This window comes from Monodelphis domestica, chromosome 3 (genome assembly GCF_027887165.1).
Source record: "Monodelphis domestica isolate mMonDom1 chromosome 3, mMonDom1.pri, whole genome shotgun sequence".
NCBI classification, from domain to species: Eukaryota; Metazoa; Chordata; class Mammalia; order Didelphimorphia; family Didelphidae; genus Monodelphis; species Monodelphis domestica.
This window is the reverse complement of record NC_077229.1, coordinates 26,799,636-26,817,487: the sequence shown is the minus strand read 5'-3', so window position 1 is coordinate 26,817,487 and position 17,852 is coordinate 26,799,636. Positions and strand designations below refer to the sequence as shown.

The 17,852-nt window shown below is 44.4% G+C and overlaps 1 protein-coding gene across 5 annotated transcripts in view; it reads left to right on the top strand.

Annotated features, from left to right (window-relative positions):
* The window catches only part of GRK3 (G protein-coupled receptor kinase 3), a 182,237-nt gene that overhangs the window by 36,377 nt on the left and 128,008 nt on the right, over window positions 1–17,852 (top strand). For 3 of the 5 annotated variants that reach the window (XM_056821573.1, XM_001362084.3, XM_016432457.2), the window contains exon 2: window positions 5,513–5,589. The exons of 1 other annotated variant lie outside the window; for it this stretch is intronic. In XM_056821573.1, the coding sequence (XP_056677551.1) occupies window positions 5,513–5,589 (77 nt within the window). Of the gene's footprint in view, window positions 1–5,512; window positions 5,590–17,852 lie in introns of those variants that run through there. One more of the 5 variants, XM_016432458.2, reaches the window with a different exon arrangement.

Sequence of the window (17,852 nt, the reverse complement as noted above, 5' to 3'; positions counted from 1 at the left end):
GAAAGGTGACCCAGGCATGAAGGACAGATACTTTGTGGAAAAGCATAGTGATAGCAGATGAGATGACCTAGACAGGGAGTGGCACATAGAATTCCAGAAGGAAAGACCCAGGCCACTTTGTACAGAGGATGGATTGGAGAGGAGAAAAATTGGCAACAGGGAGCCCAGTTGGGAGGTTGCTATTGAAATCGTCCAGGGGGAAGTGATGGGGCTCTGACTTAGGTACTGGTTGGGTCTTTGGAGAGAATCTGAGAGCTGAGGGATAGGAAAGAGTTGAGGATGACTCTTATTTAATTTGTGAACCTAGGTGCCTGGGAAGGTGGATAGTGGTACCCTCTGTTGTAACAGGGAGGTTAGAAAGAGAGAAAAAATTAAGGGGGAAGATTTCGGTTTCACATATGTTGAGTTTAAGATGTCCGCTAGGAGACACAGTGGATAGATTCCTGGGCCTGGAGTCAGGAAGGCTTGAGTTCAAATCCAGCCTCAGACACTGACTAGCTATGTGACCCCAGGAAAATGACTCAAAGAATTCTGTTTGCCTCAGTTTCTTCATCTGTAAAATGAGGATGATAATAATAGCACTCACCTCACAAGGTTGTTATGAGGATTTAAAGAAATAATATTCATTAAAAGCAAGTACACTCAACACATATGAAACTCTATAAATGTTAGCTATCAATTATTATTTTTTTTATTAGCATCTCTAGGACATCCATTTTGGAAATGTTCAATTCACTGTTGGTGATGTGGAACTAGGCCTCAGGAGACAGACTGAGTCAGGATCTAGAGATTTGAGAGTCATCGATATGGAGATAATGTTTAAACTCATGGGGATTGTTCTTATGGGACAGTGGAAAACATGTTGGTGGGGGAGGGGGTCAGAGGATCTGAGTTTGAATCCTGGCTATGACTTTGGCTTCCTCTAGGACACCATGCAAAGGATGGGACTTTGTCGAGCTTTCCTTTGATTCTCATCTGTAAAAAAAAGTAGCCAGATAGGTGGCTAGATGAGAAGAGAATATCCGAGAAGAGGGCTTAGTCAGTGGTGTTGGCCACAGAGAGGCCAGGAGCTGTAGGGGCTGAGAAGAACCTGTTGGGTTTGATGATAAAGATGTCACTGGTAACCTCAGACTGAACAGTTTCCATTTGATGAGGTCAGAACCTAAAGAGAGGAGAGGAAGTAGGAGAAGCAAATGCAGCCAGGTTTCCCCCCACCCTACCCCCCGCCCCAGGTTTGGTTATGAAAGGGAGGAGGGAAAGAGTCTGGTAGTTTGAGGGGAGAAGACGTTATTTATTGAAAGGGTTGGATTTGGTTTGTTTGCTGTTTGTTTATTTTTTAAAGCACAACAGAGACTTGGGCACATTTATAGGCAGCAATGAGGGGGCTAATAGGAAACTGTGGAGTACCAGAGAGAACAATCAGGCCATCTGGGCTCTGTTCCCAGCTTGGCCACTGAATAGATGTTGGATTTTGGAAAACCATGCCTTTTTGCACCTTGGTTTCCTTCTTTGTAAAAAACGAGAACTGGATCTCTAATGTTCTTTCTAGACTAACATTCTATTTAATAACTTGGGACCTCAGTTTCTTCATCTGTAAAATGTAGAAAATAATGCCTATTCATTCTCTTTCTCAAGGGTAGCATGAAAAATAATAGATGTAAGGCAATCCAGTTCTTTAAAGGGTCTGTGATTTTGACAGCATTTGTATTTCCACCAGGGCTGATTTTAGCCCCTCAGTATCTTAGCAGATTGTCTTTGCCAAGTGCTACTGGGAAATAGTTTTCATGGGAGCAGCCAGCTGGTGCAGTGGATAGAATTCTGGGCTTGGAGTCAAGAAGACTGGCCTGGCCTCAGATACTAGCTGTGTGACCCTGAGCAGTTCGCTTCCCCTCTGTCTGCCTCAGTTTCCTCATCTTCAAACTGAAGACAACACTACCACCTACCTCCTAGGGTTGTAAAGATCAGAGAGGGCAATAATTGTAAAATCTGTAGCACATGCCTGCTGCAGAGAAGGTGCTATGTAAATATTAATTATTACTATTACATAATGTTATTTACTCCAGGAACCAGATTAAAATGTCAATGGGAAAAATGTAACAAAATCAATGAGAATCCAGCACACATAGACAGTATTAATATGTGATTTTCAGAGATCCTTTCTGTGGGCGTTGGTGGCCCAGTTTCTTTTTGAGTTTGACACCATCATTCTAAACAACTTTGCAAAGAAGGGGCCAACTTACATTGAAAACGGGAGTCTTTTCCAGAGGGAACTCCCTGTACCAAAGAGGGCGGAGGGTGGAGATTGGAGAACTCCCCCCCGGAAGGGGCCTAGTGCAATCCCCTGCTCGTTACCCACCTGGCCCCTCTCTTCCTTTCCTTTCAGCTTCTTCAAAGAAGGTGTTGTCTTCCCTTTAGACTGGGAGCTTCCTGAGCACAGGGACTCACTTTGGTCTTTCTTCACATTCCCAGCACTTTGCACTGTTCCTGGTACACAGTAGGTGCTTAGTAAATGTTTATTTGGCTGACTGACTATTCCTAGTCCTATAGTAAGAGTAAAAAAGATGGAAAATTGGAACATTTCTCTGGATAAGTAGTCAGAATGCAGAAGCTGATCCAAGGCCAAAGATACTTTGCTCAGTGAAGGAAACCAAAGGTCAAACCAAATTAAAAAAAAAAATAAAAGCCTCATAGCTTCCTTACTGTGAAATCAGCATTTGCCCTTCCCATCCCAGCGATTCTCAACTCCTGACTGTCCTTGACTGCCTCAGTTTCCTCATCTGTGAAATGATGATCATAATAAGGCCTGTGTCAGGGTTGTTGGGAGGTTCAGATGAGATCATATTTGTAAAACGCTTAGTGCATGTTGAGCACATAGTAGGTGCTTAGTGAATGCTTGTTTCCTCTCTTTATTGTACACACCTCATTCCTTATTTCCCATTGCCTGCTTCTTTGTTCCTACTCTATTCCTTCCCCTGGCCACCCTGCTTGTGGTGGGCAGGTCAGCATCCTTGCTCCCCATTGCCACTTCCAAGTTCTCTACCATCACCGAGTGGTCTCTCCCCATCTGAGGTTCATTCAGTCAAAACTGATCACCAAGTTAAGATTGTGGTAACTGTCATTTACCAGCCTCCAGGGCACTCTTCTTCCTCCCTCAGTGGGTTCAATGCCCGGCTCAGTCTTTCTTCCTAACTTCTGCCCCTTTTCTAGGAGACTTCAGCACCTGCTGATGATACTTCCTAAGAGCCCAACTGTGCAGGCCCTCAGATTGCTCATTTCCTTTGACTTACAGCTCACCTCTTCTTCCCCCAGAGTCATATCCTTGATCTCGTCATCATCCACAAGTTTTTCCCCTTCAGTGCTCATGACTTCCAACATTCCTTTATCCGATCACACGCTTGTCATTTCATCTTTCTTTCTGCCAGACAATCCCTAGCTCCATTCTTATTCTCCCCTTGAGCTCTGATACCTCTGCCCCTCAGTTCTTCTCCACACCAGCACCCCTGCCCTGGCTAGCCTACTTTGACTCCTCTACCTCCTCCCTGCCTTCTTTCAAGTCCTTTGTCCCCATAGGTGATCATCAGGCTTGCCCTGGTGAACTTCAGCCTCGAATGGTCCCACTGGCTGTTGCCTTTGCTCCTACTATGTACTGCCGAAAGAAGCTGGAGAAAAAGATGAATCCATGCTGGCTGGATCCGATGCAAATTGATGCTACATCCTCTCATCTGGGCTCTCGTTGTGACAAGGCTTTTACACCTCCTAATTTATTCATTCTCCCCCTCACTACGGCAGCAGTTCCACTTTGGCATCCCTTCTCAAACCTCCTACTTTCTCAGAGGAGAACCTCCCCTCGCCTCATAGATTGTTGAAAGAATTGAGTCTGTTCACTGAGAACTCCCTCTTCCCTCCTCCTCATTTCATCTCACTTAGATGCTTCCCCCCACTCTCTCCTCCACTCCATCTTTCATGAAGAAATGACTTTTCTCCTTGCCAAGCAAAGCCCTTTCTTCTCCTCCTCTTCTGAACTGTCCGCTGTCTGGCTTCAGATCTCGTCATTCCACTGAACCTGCTCTCTCCCACACTGTCCTTGACCCTGCCCTGTCTGATCTTCTTTTCTCTCTTGGTTTCCAGGCCCTGAATCTCTCCTGGGTCTTTTCATCTACCTGTTTGACTGTTCCATCTCAGTCTCCTCTCCTGCATCTCCATTCAGGCCATGCCCACTTACCCACGGTGTCCTCTGAGGTTCTGTCCAGCCCTTCTTTCCTTCTCCCTTGTCCATTTTTCAGTTCCTACGGACTCCATTATTTTCCCTGTGCAGATGATTCTCAGCTACTTACCTGCCTTGTGTCCATTGGGAAGTCTTTCAGCCTCCCCTAGCCTCAGTTTTCTTATTTGGGAAATGGGTATTGTGTTGTAGGTGTAAAGTGGCAAAAAGTGGCAATAATCACTTCACAAGGGAGCTCTTTGACAAGTGCTCTTGCAACTTGACAGCACTCTGTGAATGCAAAGATTTATTTTCTGGGGGGGTCAGGCTTTCATGTTTCAAGACTATCAGAATTTAATAATTCTTTGCAATAATTCTTTTGAGTATTGTCCCTCTGTCATAGGGTCAAGTGTCATGAAAAATAAAGAGACAAATGGTTGATTAGTTTTATGCAGTATTATGAAAGCAACACCTGTCTATGACATCTTTGTGTGGTCTCTTTTTGTATCTTTCTTTCCAAGCCTTACATTTCCTGTTCCTGTTCACGAGAGCCCAGTACATCAGGGGCCTCATGTTGCCCAACACCTTCTCAGATCAAGTATACCATCTGCTAAAATGATATTTCCTCATTCTTTTTCCCTCACTTTTCCTCTTGGGCCCCGCACCTTATCTAAATCTGCCAGCCTTCAGTCTGGAAGAAGACCTTGGGCAGGCCTTAAGAGACGAGCAGCCATGGGGAGCCCTCATTGGTGAATGACTTTCCAATCTTCCAGTTCTTTCTGTTTTCAAGTTAAAGTTCAGAATTTCTAAAGTTGTGTGTGTGTGTGTGTGTGTGTGTGTGTGTGTGTGTGTGTGTGTGTTCGTTCGTGCTTTATTTTTTATTTTTTTAAGGACCAAACTTCCATCAGTTCCCCTTAGACAATTTCTATATGAATCATACCTCCAGTTGTAGTACTGGGATAAAAACCTAAAGATCAGGCCTGGATCATGGCTTGAATTTGAAACTGCTATTTTATATTAATTCAGTTATTGGAGGTATTTCACAGGCTTAGCATTTCTACTGAATATCTATAGACAAACAAAAAGAATGGTAGAACCAAAAAGTCTCTGGTTCAGCATTCCCATTTTAGAGGTGGGGAAACTGAGACCCAAGGAGAATTATTGAGTGACAGACTGGCCGAGGTCTCCCAGATTCCTTGTTTCCTATTCATGTCCCGGAGCTCTTCATTCGAGTGGGTTGATCCTAGGATATTTTTTTCCCTCAAAATTCAGTTTGTATTCCTAAGAATATGCTTCCCTGTTGTTTTTCAGTATCCGGAATTTAATGCAGAAGTATCTTAATGAGAGAGGTGAATTAACATTTGACAAGATTTTCAATCAGAAAATTGGTGAGTTCCACTCTGCATGCTTTAATGTCAGTAGTGATGGTTGTTATGATAGCAAAGTATTATGAATGTTCCATTTTATATGTGATCTTGAGAAGAAGGGAGATTTTTCTGGTAAGAAAAATATATACCTTGTGCAGCTTTGTTTGTTGATTGTTCAAAGAAGGGGGTCCATATAGCAGGGAATGATGGGAAAGCCACAAGACTCAGAGGCCTGTGTTTCATTTAGGAAATGTGGGCCATTGGTCCCCTCAGTGACATTCTCTGAGCCCCAACCTCTTCATCTTTAATATGGCAATAGTAATAAATGCCTGCTCGATTAACTCATGGAAGGATTGTGGGGTTCCCACGAGAAAATGTGCGAAAGCCCTTTGTTACACAGATAGACCTAACTGGCTGGCAGCAACAACAGTAAATACCTAGAGTAACCTCTGAAAAATACACATTCCCTGCCAGGAAGAGGATTTAGCTGGAGTAGCTTCTGCAATTTTCCCTGGAGGGTCCTTTGGCCAGTACAAAAGGGGATGGTAGGTGAATTCTTTGGAGCAAGGGAGTGGTTGCTTAGCAACCCAAAAGGGGGTTCTTGCTCTCTTTAAACATTTGCTTTCTTAGCCAGTCAGGACTCAGCTGCTCTGAGAACTTCAGCCTTTGAAGGAGTTCTCAGTTTTCCTTCTTCCTATTAGGGAATTTGAATCTCTTCTTTTGAACATTACTGCTGTCTTGCAGCTCTGTAGCATCAGAGGGAGATGGGTTTGGAGTCAGAGGATGGGGGTTCCAGCTCACCTTTGTGTGTGGCTTTGAGTAAGGCATGTTACCTATCCAGGCCTCAGTTTCCTCATTTATAATATCATTCTTAATAAAAATTAAGAGGGAAGAAATTGCCCTGTTCCTGTTCCTGCAGTTCCTGCAGCACTGTTTGCCCACCGGCTTGGCAGGTGTTGATTCTGACCAGGGACGATGCATCATTATTGGTTCCCAGTTGCCTAGTAGTTAATTCATGATCAACTTATGAAAAGGGAATGTAAGTGGCACCAGGCACGTCCGTAGGCAAAATGGAGAACCAGAGAATCATGTACTCATTTGTCTCAGAAAGGTGACAATTGGCTTGTTTGCTTGGAGGTAAATGTCAGTAGGACTGACTGTAGGACTTGTCTCCTGGTTACTCTTTTGCTCCCCCACTCCCAGAAAACAATCATTGCTTTTCAGAAAATGTTTTATTCTCCCTCAGGACAGGGTTCATTCGTCCCGTCCCGCATCTCTTTTACTCAGCAGGAAAGCCTACAGGACTGGCAAGCCACCTTCCTTGAAATGATGAATGTGCTGATTCTCAGGCTCTTTACCATCTTGTGAGCTCTCTCTAGGCCTTGCTGACAGTCTTGCCACCACTACTGACTTACCGTGGGTTGCTGCTGGCCTTGCCTTTCATGAAGACCCCTCCAAATATAGATTCTTCCCACAGATACTGAGGGGCTCAACATTGGGTTTCTAAAACCCTCCTTCATTTTACTGAGTTGGAAGGGCTTCAGCATCCCTTCAGTGCCTGTCGCTAGACGCTCACCACATACTTTGCTACTCCCGAAATACCTTGACTGTGTTTCTTGTAAAGGTCCATGTGAATATAGCCTAACTCCAAAGTCCCACATTCCTTACCACCTGTGGCTGTCATCCTGACTTTGTTGTTGTTCAGTCATTTCAAGTCGTCAGATCCCTTTTGGGTTTTCTTTGCAAAGAGACTGGAGTGGTTGGCCATTTCCTTCTCCAACTCATTTGACAGATGAGGAAACTGAGACCAACATGCAAATGAAGTGACTTGCTCAAGGTGATACAGTTAATAAGTGTCTGTGGCCAGATTTGAACTCAGGAAGATAACTTTTTCAGACTCTAGGCCCAGTGCTCTGTCCACTGTTCCGTCTTTATTCCTATTTATTTTCTTTTTCTCTACTTTTTCAGCATTTTCCTCTTCTCATGCTCTTTGCCTTTCTGCCCTTTCCCCTTCTTTCTCATGGCTGACTTTCTTTAATTTACTCTACTTTCTCCTTCCCTTTGGTGCCTTTTTTGGACCATGCTCTTTTCTCCCCCTCCCTCCTATTCTGCTTCCTCTTCATTATTGCCCACCACCTTTCCATTCCCATATATGCCCAGTAGATTGCAATCCCAGTTCTGTTTTTGAGTGAAGATGTCATGTTGGCGGGTGGGGAATATAATGCGGTAACAAAGATCTCTTCTGGTGCTGACTCTGTGATTGTGCCCATTGACATGGAAATGGCCTGTAGGCCCACTTGGATCTGACCTAAAGCCAGTCATGGTCGCAACTGATGGCCCTAAAGTTCATTTTCCTTCAGATGTTTTGTGGAGTTAAAAATTTGAGAAGCGATCAGTTGTCACTCAGTCAGTCCATGAGATCATTGAATATATGCTATTAAGGAGCTTTGCATGAAGAACTTCATTATTTTATTTGGATGCCTTTAATAGGTATATCTGACTGCGAGGGCCAATCATATACATAAGATAAGATGAATAAATCATGCACCTTACTTTGGAATCACCTGTAGCATGGAGACTCCTAACGGGCGGGCGGAAGACATTAGCTTGTGCACGTTTACCTAGAACTTGGACAATGAAGTCATTAACTCTCTGAAAATGGCATCGTAGGGGCATAGATCGAAAGCCGTGCATATGCATGTGTGTCCTTATGCAGATTTCTTCTAATGGGAAATTGGTGATGATCCTAAAGGATACTTGTTTCTCAGTGATCAAAGAAAGCTTACATTGTTCTAATTTAAGTTAATGCATTTTCCTAGACTTAAAAATAAAGAATTTCCTGTTGTAATGTAAAGCTATTGAGACAGTTCTGTGCTAAGGGACTGGGCTGACCCATCTTGCAGGAGACGGTCCCATAGGAAAGGCATCTGAGCAGCTAATGTCCTGGCCCACTGATCACACTGCATCATAAAGGAGTTTAGTGGCTTAGGAGTTTCCTTATAATGACTTAATGGGAAAATAACATTGTCTGGGGCCACTGCTACATGCAGAAATTCTGATACATGAAGTCTATTGGAGAATTATGTTTTACAGTCACGCCTTCAAAGAGAGGCCTGGTGTAGTGGACAGAGAGGCCAGCACTGGTGCAGGATGACCTGGGGTCAGGTTTTGTCACCCTCGTCTAGTCACTTAGCTTCTAAGTCACAAGAGTGCCCAACACACAGCCAAGCTGGATTAAAATGTAATTGTAACAAAACTACAATACATTCGTGTTTTTTCAAGTCAGTCTGAGGAATCGGAAATCTGTTTCTATTTGAGTTTGATGCCCCTGCTGTAGACTTTCCAAGACCTGAGTTGCAAAAAAGATACAGTTGTGTATTGGTTGAAGGCATTCCCTCTGCCAATGAAATCACAGGATAAGGCCAGATCCCTGCCCCTGACTCACTCTCAGTGGAACTTGTGATTCCACTGACATGAGAACACCTCGCAGATATGGCAACTCTTAGCAGATATATAATTAGAATTGGGAAACTGCTCAGAGAATGTCCAGAGATTAAACTGGATGTTTCTCAAAAGGTAGGTCGAGTCTGATAGTCTCACAGCAGCTGCTGGAGACATGCCTGGAACTATACCAGTATTTCACATGTGAATTGAGCTACAAAACACTTTGGAGTTTGAGACGTGCTGACACGTCACCCCTGGGATACAGGGACATGGAGGAGCAAACTGTGGGAAATCAAGTCTATTTCATAGGGACCACTGAGGCTTCTTTCCTACGTGTCTGTGATAGCTATCGACCTACCTCTTTTTATTTCCTTGGGCAGCAGGGTGGCGCAGTGGACAGAGTGCTAGGCCTGGAGTCAGGAAGACTCATCTTGTTCTAATCTGACCTCAAACACTTACTAGCAGTGTGATCCTGGGCAGGTCACTTAACCTGTTTGTTTCAGTTTCTTCATATGTCAAATGAGGTGAAGAAGAAAGTGGCAAACCAGTACAGTTTTTGCTCAGAAAACCCCAATGAGATCACAGAGTAGGACATAACTGAAATGCTTCAACATCAGTGGCTGAGCATTTACTTTGTTTCTAATTCTTAACTATCATAAAAAGTACTGCCATAAATATTTTGGAATAAAGGGACTTATTTTTGATAGCTTCCTAGGGGTGTAAGCTTGTACAAAGCATATGAATATTTTAGTCACTCTATTGCATAACCCCAAATTGCTTCCAAAATGGTTATACTAATTTTACAGCTCCATCAACAATGTATTAGTGTGTCCGTTTCCCCACAACCCCTCCAGCATTGGCTCTTGGCATTTTCTGTCTTTTTTTGCTAATTTTCAGGGTGTGAGGTGGGACTTCAGGGTTGTTTTGATGTGCATTCCTCTTATTATTAGTGATTGGAGCATTTTTTTCATGTGGTTGTAAGTACTTTGTAATTCTTTTTTGAGAACTGTTTGTTCATATTCTTTGACTATTTATTGGAGAATGGATAATATAGTCATATATGTGTGTGTGCATATCTGTCCATCCATCCATCCATCCATCCATCCATCCATCCATCCATCCATCTATCCATCCATCCATCCATCCATCCATCCATCCATCCATCCATCTATCTGTATCTATCCATCCATCCATCTATCTATCTATCTATCTATCTATCTATCTATCTATCTATCTAGTTTATGTATCTTGGGTACTAAGGCTTTATAGAGAACACGATACAAAGATTTTCTTCCCCATTTGACCACTTCCCTTCGTATCCTAGTTGTGTTAATGTTGTCTGGGGGGCAGAAGCTTTTCAGTCTCAAATTCCCTCTTTCACTGTAGACACAATATTATGTTCCTTTGGATAATTTATATTTTAATCATTGTTTAAGGGGGCCCTGTTTCCCTTGGTTCTCCTGCCCTCACCCAGATCCCTTCTTGTTTGGGATTCATCCTTCCCCTCCTTCCCTTCAGCTAGACCTGTTCTTTAGTTTTTGAATTTTGTCTCTTTTGAACCTCTTTCTGAGAAGGATTTCTCTCACTCTCTTGGCCATTGTCTCTTTTTGTCTACTCTAGGGCTCATTCTCTGATTCATGGACACTATCATTATTTGGTTCTTCTCTTTTCTCTATTCTTCAGCTTCCAGGATGACCATTCTAGGTTCTCCCCTCTCGGTGCTTTCTGCCCCTGACTGTGGGGTCTAACCCTTTTCCTTTGTGTCTCCCTTTCAGAGCAGTGACTCCATTGCAGGGTCCCTTCCTCAACGCATTCCTGATTATACAGCCCACTGACTAGAACCTCTCTTTTTGGCCCTTTTCCTCCTGCATTAGTCTGTAAATCTCCCTCTGTCCATGCTCCCCCACATCTGTGGGTGCAGTTACTCCCAGGACCTCTAACCCCTCCTAAGCCTACCCAAGTAGACTTTTTAGGCTCCAGATCCCTCTGGCCACATCCATGGTGAAGACCTCATCTCTCTTCGCTGAGCACCCCTCTTTATCCAAAGAAGCTTTCATCAGTAGAAATGCCTGTTGCCTCCAAAATAGGGCCTCTTTTCTTTTCTATCCCCCTTTAGGCCAGGCTTCTCCCCACTTCTCCCTACTCCCTTCTAGGTCCTTCTGCTCCATCACTCCCTCTCTTCTCCCCCCATCTCCACATGTAGCCTACCATGTTGTCATGTATTCCCACAAAAGAAGCATTTGCCTGGAGGCAGGGGGTCACCAGGTTCTGTCCATAGTGTGTGTCCCTTGCCTGCCCTGTCACAGCCAATGGGCCTTGTTCACCCAGTTCACACCTACTTGATTTCTCGATCTCATCTGACAAAGGTAATGGGCGACAGCATCTGGTGACTCACTTTAAGTGGGGAGTGGTGATTGGATGACCAAATGTACTCTTTCCCTTTACACGCCTAATAATTGAACTTTGATGGAAACTTGTTAAAAAAAAGAGGATGGGGTTGTGCTTAACCTGTAATTAATTGGTAACAAATCCCTTTGGCAATTTATTTTTTATGGTGTTTCCTTGATTTTTTTGTTGTTAAAGATGTTTTCTGATATGGCTGCCCTCCTCGTAACAAAGAAAAACAGTTAAGCAAGGCCAGTAGACATCTGTTTCTGACAAAGGGATGTGATATTTGCTCCCCAGGTCCTCTACTTCCCTCCCTACTGAGAGGAAAAGTGTATTACGCCATCTGTTCTTTGGAACCAAGATTGGGCAAGCAATTGACCTTCCCAGAACTTTGATTCATTTTAGATTTAAATTGAAACACCAGTTTACCTGTTTTAGCATTGCACTAAATTGTTAAGAAATGAAAAGCAGGTGGAAAAAATAGGTGGTTCGGTGGTAAACAAGGAAATGAAATCTGCTCTTTTTCTAAGAACATCATTTTGTGTTTTCAGTGTCGTTTTCCTCAGTAATTTAAATGTTGCCTTCAGTTCTGCCTGAGTCTGAAGTGTTTGAAACTGTAGTTAACTTGTGTGGTGGGTGGCACGGTAGGCCAGCCAGGGTATCTCAGCCACCACCTACTTGGCACTTATCTCTCTGCCACCACAAGAATCCTTAAAATAAATGAAAAAAGATAAGATTCTTTGGATGAGACCCCTCTATGGTGGGATCGTCTACTTCTAAAAATGAAATATAAATTAATCATGTTCTGGGAAAGTTGGCTCTTCAGTCTCTCCCACGCGTAAAGTGAAGGGTATGAAACAGAATGTGACGGTGAGCCAGAGTGGATGGAGGAATTGTCCTGGCCCTGGGACCCCGGGCAAGTGGCTGAAGCCTCCCATGGGTCAGGCAACTCCAGAGGAGTACAATAGTAGTTGCAGCCCATTAATCTTTCTTAGGAGATGGCATTTCTGCACTGAGCATTCCCTACATAGATAACATAACAGGCATAAGAAGATGAAAAAGTCGTGTATGAAAAGGCACGCACTGGACGAGAGTCCGCATTAATGAGCGGGCCTGCGAGGCCTCTTCTAGCTCTTTGTAGGTATTCGGAAGGAACAGGCCAGAGCTACAGGGCAGGTGAGGCTATCTCGTGCCTCCGTGCCCTCTATTTCAGTGATCGTAGAGAGAAAGCAGATAAGACAAAGAAGCCGGCATTCACATAGGAGTGAAGTGCAGCCTGGCTACAGCCTCTTACCAGTTTACAAGGTGTGAAAAAAGCCTGCTGTGACTGGAGCTTTGGTGACATGGCCCCCGAGGGCTCCTTCATAGCCTCACTCAGCAGTTCTGCAAGCAGTCCAGGGGCAGCTCGGGGGGAATCGACCACCCATGGGGAAGAGGGGATTTCTCTCACCTCCTCTCCCCCCGCTGTGGGAGAATTCGTGGGGGAGGAGAATTCAGTAGTTTGAGGAACAGGAGCAGAGAGACATACTTCTCAGTCAGAGACAGATGCAGATGGTCAGTGGAGGGAAGGCGGAGCTTCAGAGCAGGAGAGCCCCAGCAGCAGAGAAGAGAGCTGACCAAAGGAGAACTAGATCTGGCCATTGAGAGGGGCAGAACTTGGGAGCCCAGCTGACCAGCCTGCCCTAAGGGTCATCAGCATGGCGATTGGTCATGTGAGGAGAAGAAGGTCACACCGCCCCCATCTTTGAACCTCAGTACCATCATGTTCCTGCTTTGTGCCCACTCTTCCCACAGGCCCTGGGCTGTGGATGGAGGAGAAAGCCCCGGCCAGCTTTATGGGGAGGGAGTGCTTGAAACCAGGTAAATCAAGGCCGATGCACTGAGCTCCTTGTTGGCTGACTTGAGAGGAGACGAAGCTCGCTGGTGGGGGCCCATGAGCTGTCACTTTAGAAAGATTGCCCTTTGCTACACTAGAACCAGGAAGGAGGCCTTAGGTTAGGAGGGGTATCCCTAAGAGAGTTCTACAAAAGTAACCCATGGGAGATGGGCGAACAGCAGTTTTTGATAGGACTCCAGGACTTCAGATGTGAAAGGGACTTCAGCCGCCATCAGCTTCAGAGCCTGCATCCTCTCCTCTTGCCCCCAGCTCCCACCACTGCATCCTCAGTAGGCTGCCCGTCAGTCCCTCCCTGAAGACTCTTGTGAAGGAAGCTCACCACCTCCCGTGGCAGTGGCCCATTGGGCTTTGGGAGTCCTGGGATGTAGTCAACACCGAGCCCAAAGTGGCTTCTCTGCAGCTCTGCTTTCTTCTCCGGATTCTTCCTGGGGGAACCAGACAGAATGAGTATTTCCCCTCTTCTCTCTGCCAGCGCTTGGGGTATTTGAAGACAGTTGTGTGCCTTTGAACTGCATCTTTTATCCTGTCCATGAGGTTGTACCCATGTAAAAGACTTGATCCCTGTTACATGTTTTCTTATCCTATGTTACCGCCCAGAGCTTTTGGGAAACATGTAAACTCTGTCCTTACTAATAAACCTGCCAAGACTCTGTGCCATTGAAGCATCAATGACTGCATTGGGACCACCGTGCCTATTCAACCACTTTTTAAAAATCCCTTACCTTCTGCCATGGAATCAGTAGTATTGGTTCTGAGGCAGAAGAGCTATACAGGCTATGCAATTAATTGGGTTGTTACAGCTAGGAAATGTATGAGGTCAAATTTGAACCCAGAACCTCTTGTCTCCAGGCCTGGCTCTCCATCTAGTGAGTCACATAGCTGCCTCCATTTCATGACTTCTTAATCCATCTTATTTCCATCTCGTAACATTTCCTTTTCTTTGTTCTGAGGTAGGCCCTTCCCAAGTCTTACGTTCTGGGCATCAAGATTTTTTTACTTTGCAAATTTGAGTTTCACATCTCTCTCTGAGACTAGAGGGAGAGACTTTAACAAGTGCTTTTACAAAATCTCGATGAGCCATGCTACTGGGATTCAAGTGAGAGAGCAGATGGAAAGTCCTTTGCATACCTTAAAGTACCATCTGAATTCTCTTATTCTCTTATGATCCCCTTAATTTACGAGATCAGCAAACCTTTTGCCAAAGGAAATATATATATATATATATATGTATATATATATATATATATGTATATATATATATATGTAGATCTAGATCTAGATCTGTGTATAAAATCTCCTTTTGTGACCAGTTGCTTCCTTTTCTAGGTGCTTATTCAAAGTTTATTTGAGTAAGCCATAATCTTGCCAGGAATTGAAGTAAAATTTCCTGGCACTGTTCTGCCTGGGAACTCACGGCATTAGTGTCCTGTTGTCTTCTGTTTTGGGAAGTCAGGATACTTGTCCTTCTCCACTCATTGCTCCCTCTTTTCACACTCTTTTAGATACCACTGAGAGTTGTCCAGTTGTCCAGTAGCTGTGCTTCCCTGTTTTGGGTTTATTAGAAGCGGGTCTTCTAATTGCCATGAACTCTTTATTTTCAACACACTGAATGCTAGCTGGGATATCTTACTATAACTCAGAAAAACTGTAATGAAAATTTTGGAGAAAATGATTATGAATTTATATATAATAAATCAATAATTTATTATTGAATAAGCAAAGAGGTAAACTTCAGGTAGCCCAACATCAGAGCTTATTTTACTGCCTTATTATGGACAGTCTGTCTTAATATTTATCAAAATGAATAACTGACCTTAATATAAATTATTACAATGTGTTGCAAAATAAGGAATGTCTTTATTTTATTTTTTAGAACCATTACTTTCTGTCTTAGTAACAACTCTGAGGCGGAAGGGCAAGGACTAGGCAAATGGAATTAAGTGACTTGCCCAAGGTCACACAGCTAGGAAGTGTCTGAGACCAAATCTGAACCCAGGTCCTCCTCATTCCAGACTTGGCTCTCTGTTCCCAGTGCTGCTTAGCTGCCCTTCTAAAGTTCTTTCCAGTCTTGATGGTTCTTATTTTTGGCTGCAGTTTAAGGTTCCTTTCAGTTCTAAATTCTTCATATTCTAAACTCTCTTTCAGCAGTAATATTTCCTTTTCTTTGTTCTGAGGTAGGTCCTCCCAAAGTCTTACTTTCTAGGGTTCAAGATTCATTTATTTTGAAAGTTGAGCTTTAGATACTAAAGGCCAGCTAAAGCACCAATAGGTATAATGCAATTTTTCTAGATTGAATGAATTCTAAGTTATAGCAACCAGTAGGTACATTGCTTGTCTTTTTCAATATAGCTAATGAGGTCAACTAAAAAATTGACTTGCCAGGATTATTATTATTATTTGTTATTTTTAAATCTTACTACAGAAAGGTGAGGGCTAGGCAGTTGAGGTTAAGTGACTTGTTTAGGGTCACATGGCTAGGAAGTGACTGAGGTCACCTTTAAGCCCAGGACCCCCTGTCTCCAGGCCTGGCACACTCTCTATTATACTTTTGTCAGGATTATTAATATTTTTTTAGGATTATTATTAAAATTATTTTCAAATTTTTAATGAGAAAATATGTTCTCTTACACAAGTCTGTTTGTTCTAAAAAGCACTCATGTTTGGGAATCCCATTTGTGACGGGACAGAATTAGTTGACATATTTTCCTCTTTTCTCTTCCCCACTTCCTGTTGGCTGGAGCATTCATTGCCTTTATGAATTGACATTTTATAATACCTTTGCTTTGTCCTGAAAGAATTCCAATAACTTGGAGTAAGTGTTTGAATGTATTGTTCACAAGTCAAAGTGGATCCTTAAAAAACTGTTTTCCTTCTCTGATTGGTTAGATAATCAGGGAAAAAGTTGTCCAAGGTCACACTTCTCTCTTGTGTGGATAAGCTTATCAGGGCAGAAGAGGAGAGAATGTTTTCGGAAATGACTTAAAGATCTGATAGTGAAGCTCCCAGACACCACCTGCCCTGAGCCTTTCTGGGGGGGGGAGGGGCTCAGAAAAAAGTGGGGAGAAGGTAAAGTGTGTCGCTGAAACTGCCGTCCCCAACCACCCACCGGTGTATCTTCCAGCTAAAGTGGCATTTGCTGTTCTTTAGATGTTCCTCTGCCGAACAAAGGATACTTGCAGAGCCTTCCTAGCCTGCTGAGATCAGTGCAGGGTGGGAGGAGAGTGCGTGGTCATCGTTTTCTCGTTTCTGAAAGGTTGTCATGGAGAAGAGGAATACTTTTATTCTTCTTGACATTAAAAGCAAAAACTAGAACCGATGGGTGGAAATGACAGGGAAACGGAGGAAAAACCTCCTGATAATTAGAGCTTCCGAGAGAGGAAAAACTACAACCCAGTGGCTAGGCCAGCTTTTCATCGTCTGGTCCCCAGGACAGAGCACAGCGCTCTGATGTAGAATGGAGCCTTCTTCAGTGCTTGATCTAGTCAGCTGAAATGGGCTGGGCTGGGCTGCCTCCTGAGAGACGGTGCTTCCCGTTCCCTGATGTGGGGAGGTAGGGCTAGATGTCAAGCGAGAAGGCGGCAGGTGGAATTCTGGCTCCTGGTTTACTGCTTGTCTGACCCCGGAGCAGTCACCCGCGCTCCCGGGCCTGGCCTCGTCTTCTGTGAAAGGACCATCCCAGCTCTAGCCTCAGTGCTTCTACTTGTCGGCGGTAGCTCAGTAGAGGCCATTCATGCTCCTGTAGATCAGGCCGCCTCGGAGCTTGCTCCTTCCTGTCCCATTCTCTCCGAGTGGCCAAGACCCCCGGAACGGGTACGGACTCCTTTTATTGCGCTGTTTAACGCTGAGAGTAGTTTCAAGAACTTGTTCTACGGCACTTATCCAAAGACAGTTTAGGGGAGCCATGCTTTGGGTTTGGAGGGCACTGGGGGCCGTTACCAAGTGCCTGTCGCCCCCCTCCTGTGTTTGGCCCCGGGACAGTTTCTCTAGGAGGAAGGTTCAGCAGAAACCGTGTCCCAGTCTCACCCCGACAGGAATGGCACATGGTTGGCCTCTCCACTCTCGTCTTCCAAATGAAAGGCTGGCTCAGCGTTGGTCAGCGTCTGACAGAGGTCTGTCTCCGGGTTCAGACGGGGAAAGTGAAGTGACCTGGCTGCAGCGTTCCTGTTGGGGTTTGTCACTGGAAACAAACACGGACACTGAGGTGTCCTGACCCCGTGGAGCAAGGCGTGCGCCTCCTCTGTTGTCAGCAACGTCAGAAGACTCATCGTGGCTTGGCTCTAGGGGAGTGTCGGGCACCTTATAACATGGAGAGAGGTCAGCAGCTTGCCAGTGGATAGAGTGGGGGTGCTCCCACAGATGGGCAGGGGATTGAAGCTATGGAAGCACATGCCAGGGATCCCTGCTTTCTTTTTTCTTTCTTTTTATTGTTTTCTTTTATCTTTTTTTTAAGCCCTCACCTTCCATCTCAGAATCAATATTGTGTATTGACTCCCAGGCAGAAGAGTGGTAAGGGCTGGGCAATGGGGGTCAAGTGACTTGCCCAGGGTCACACAGC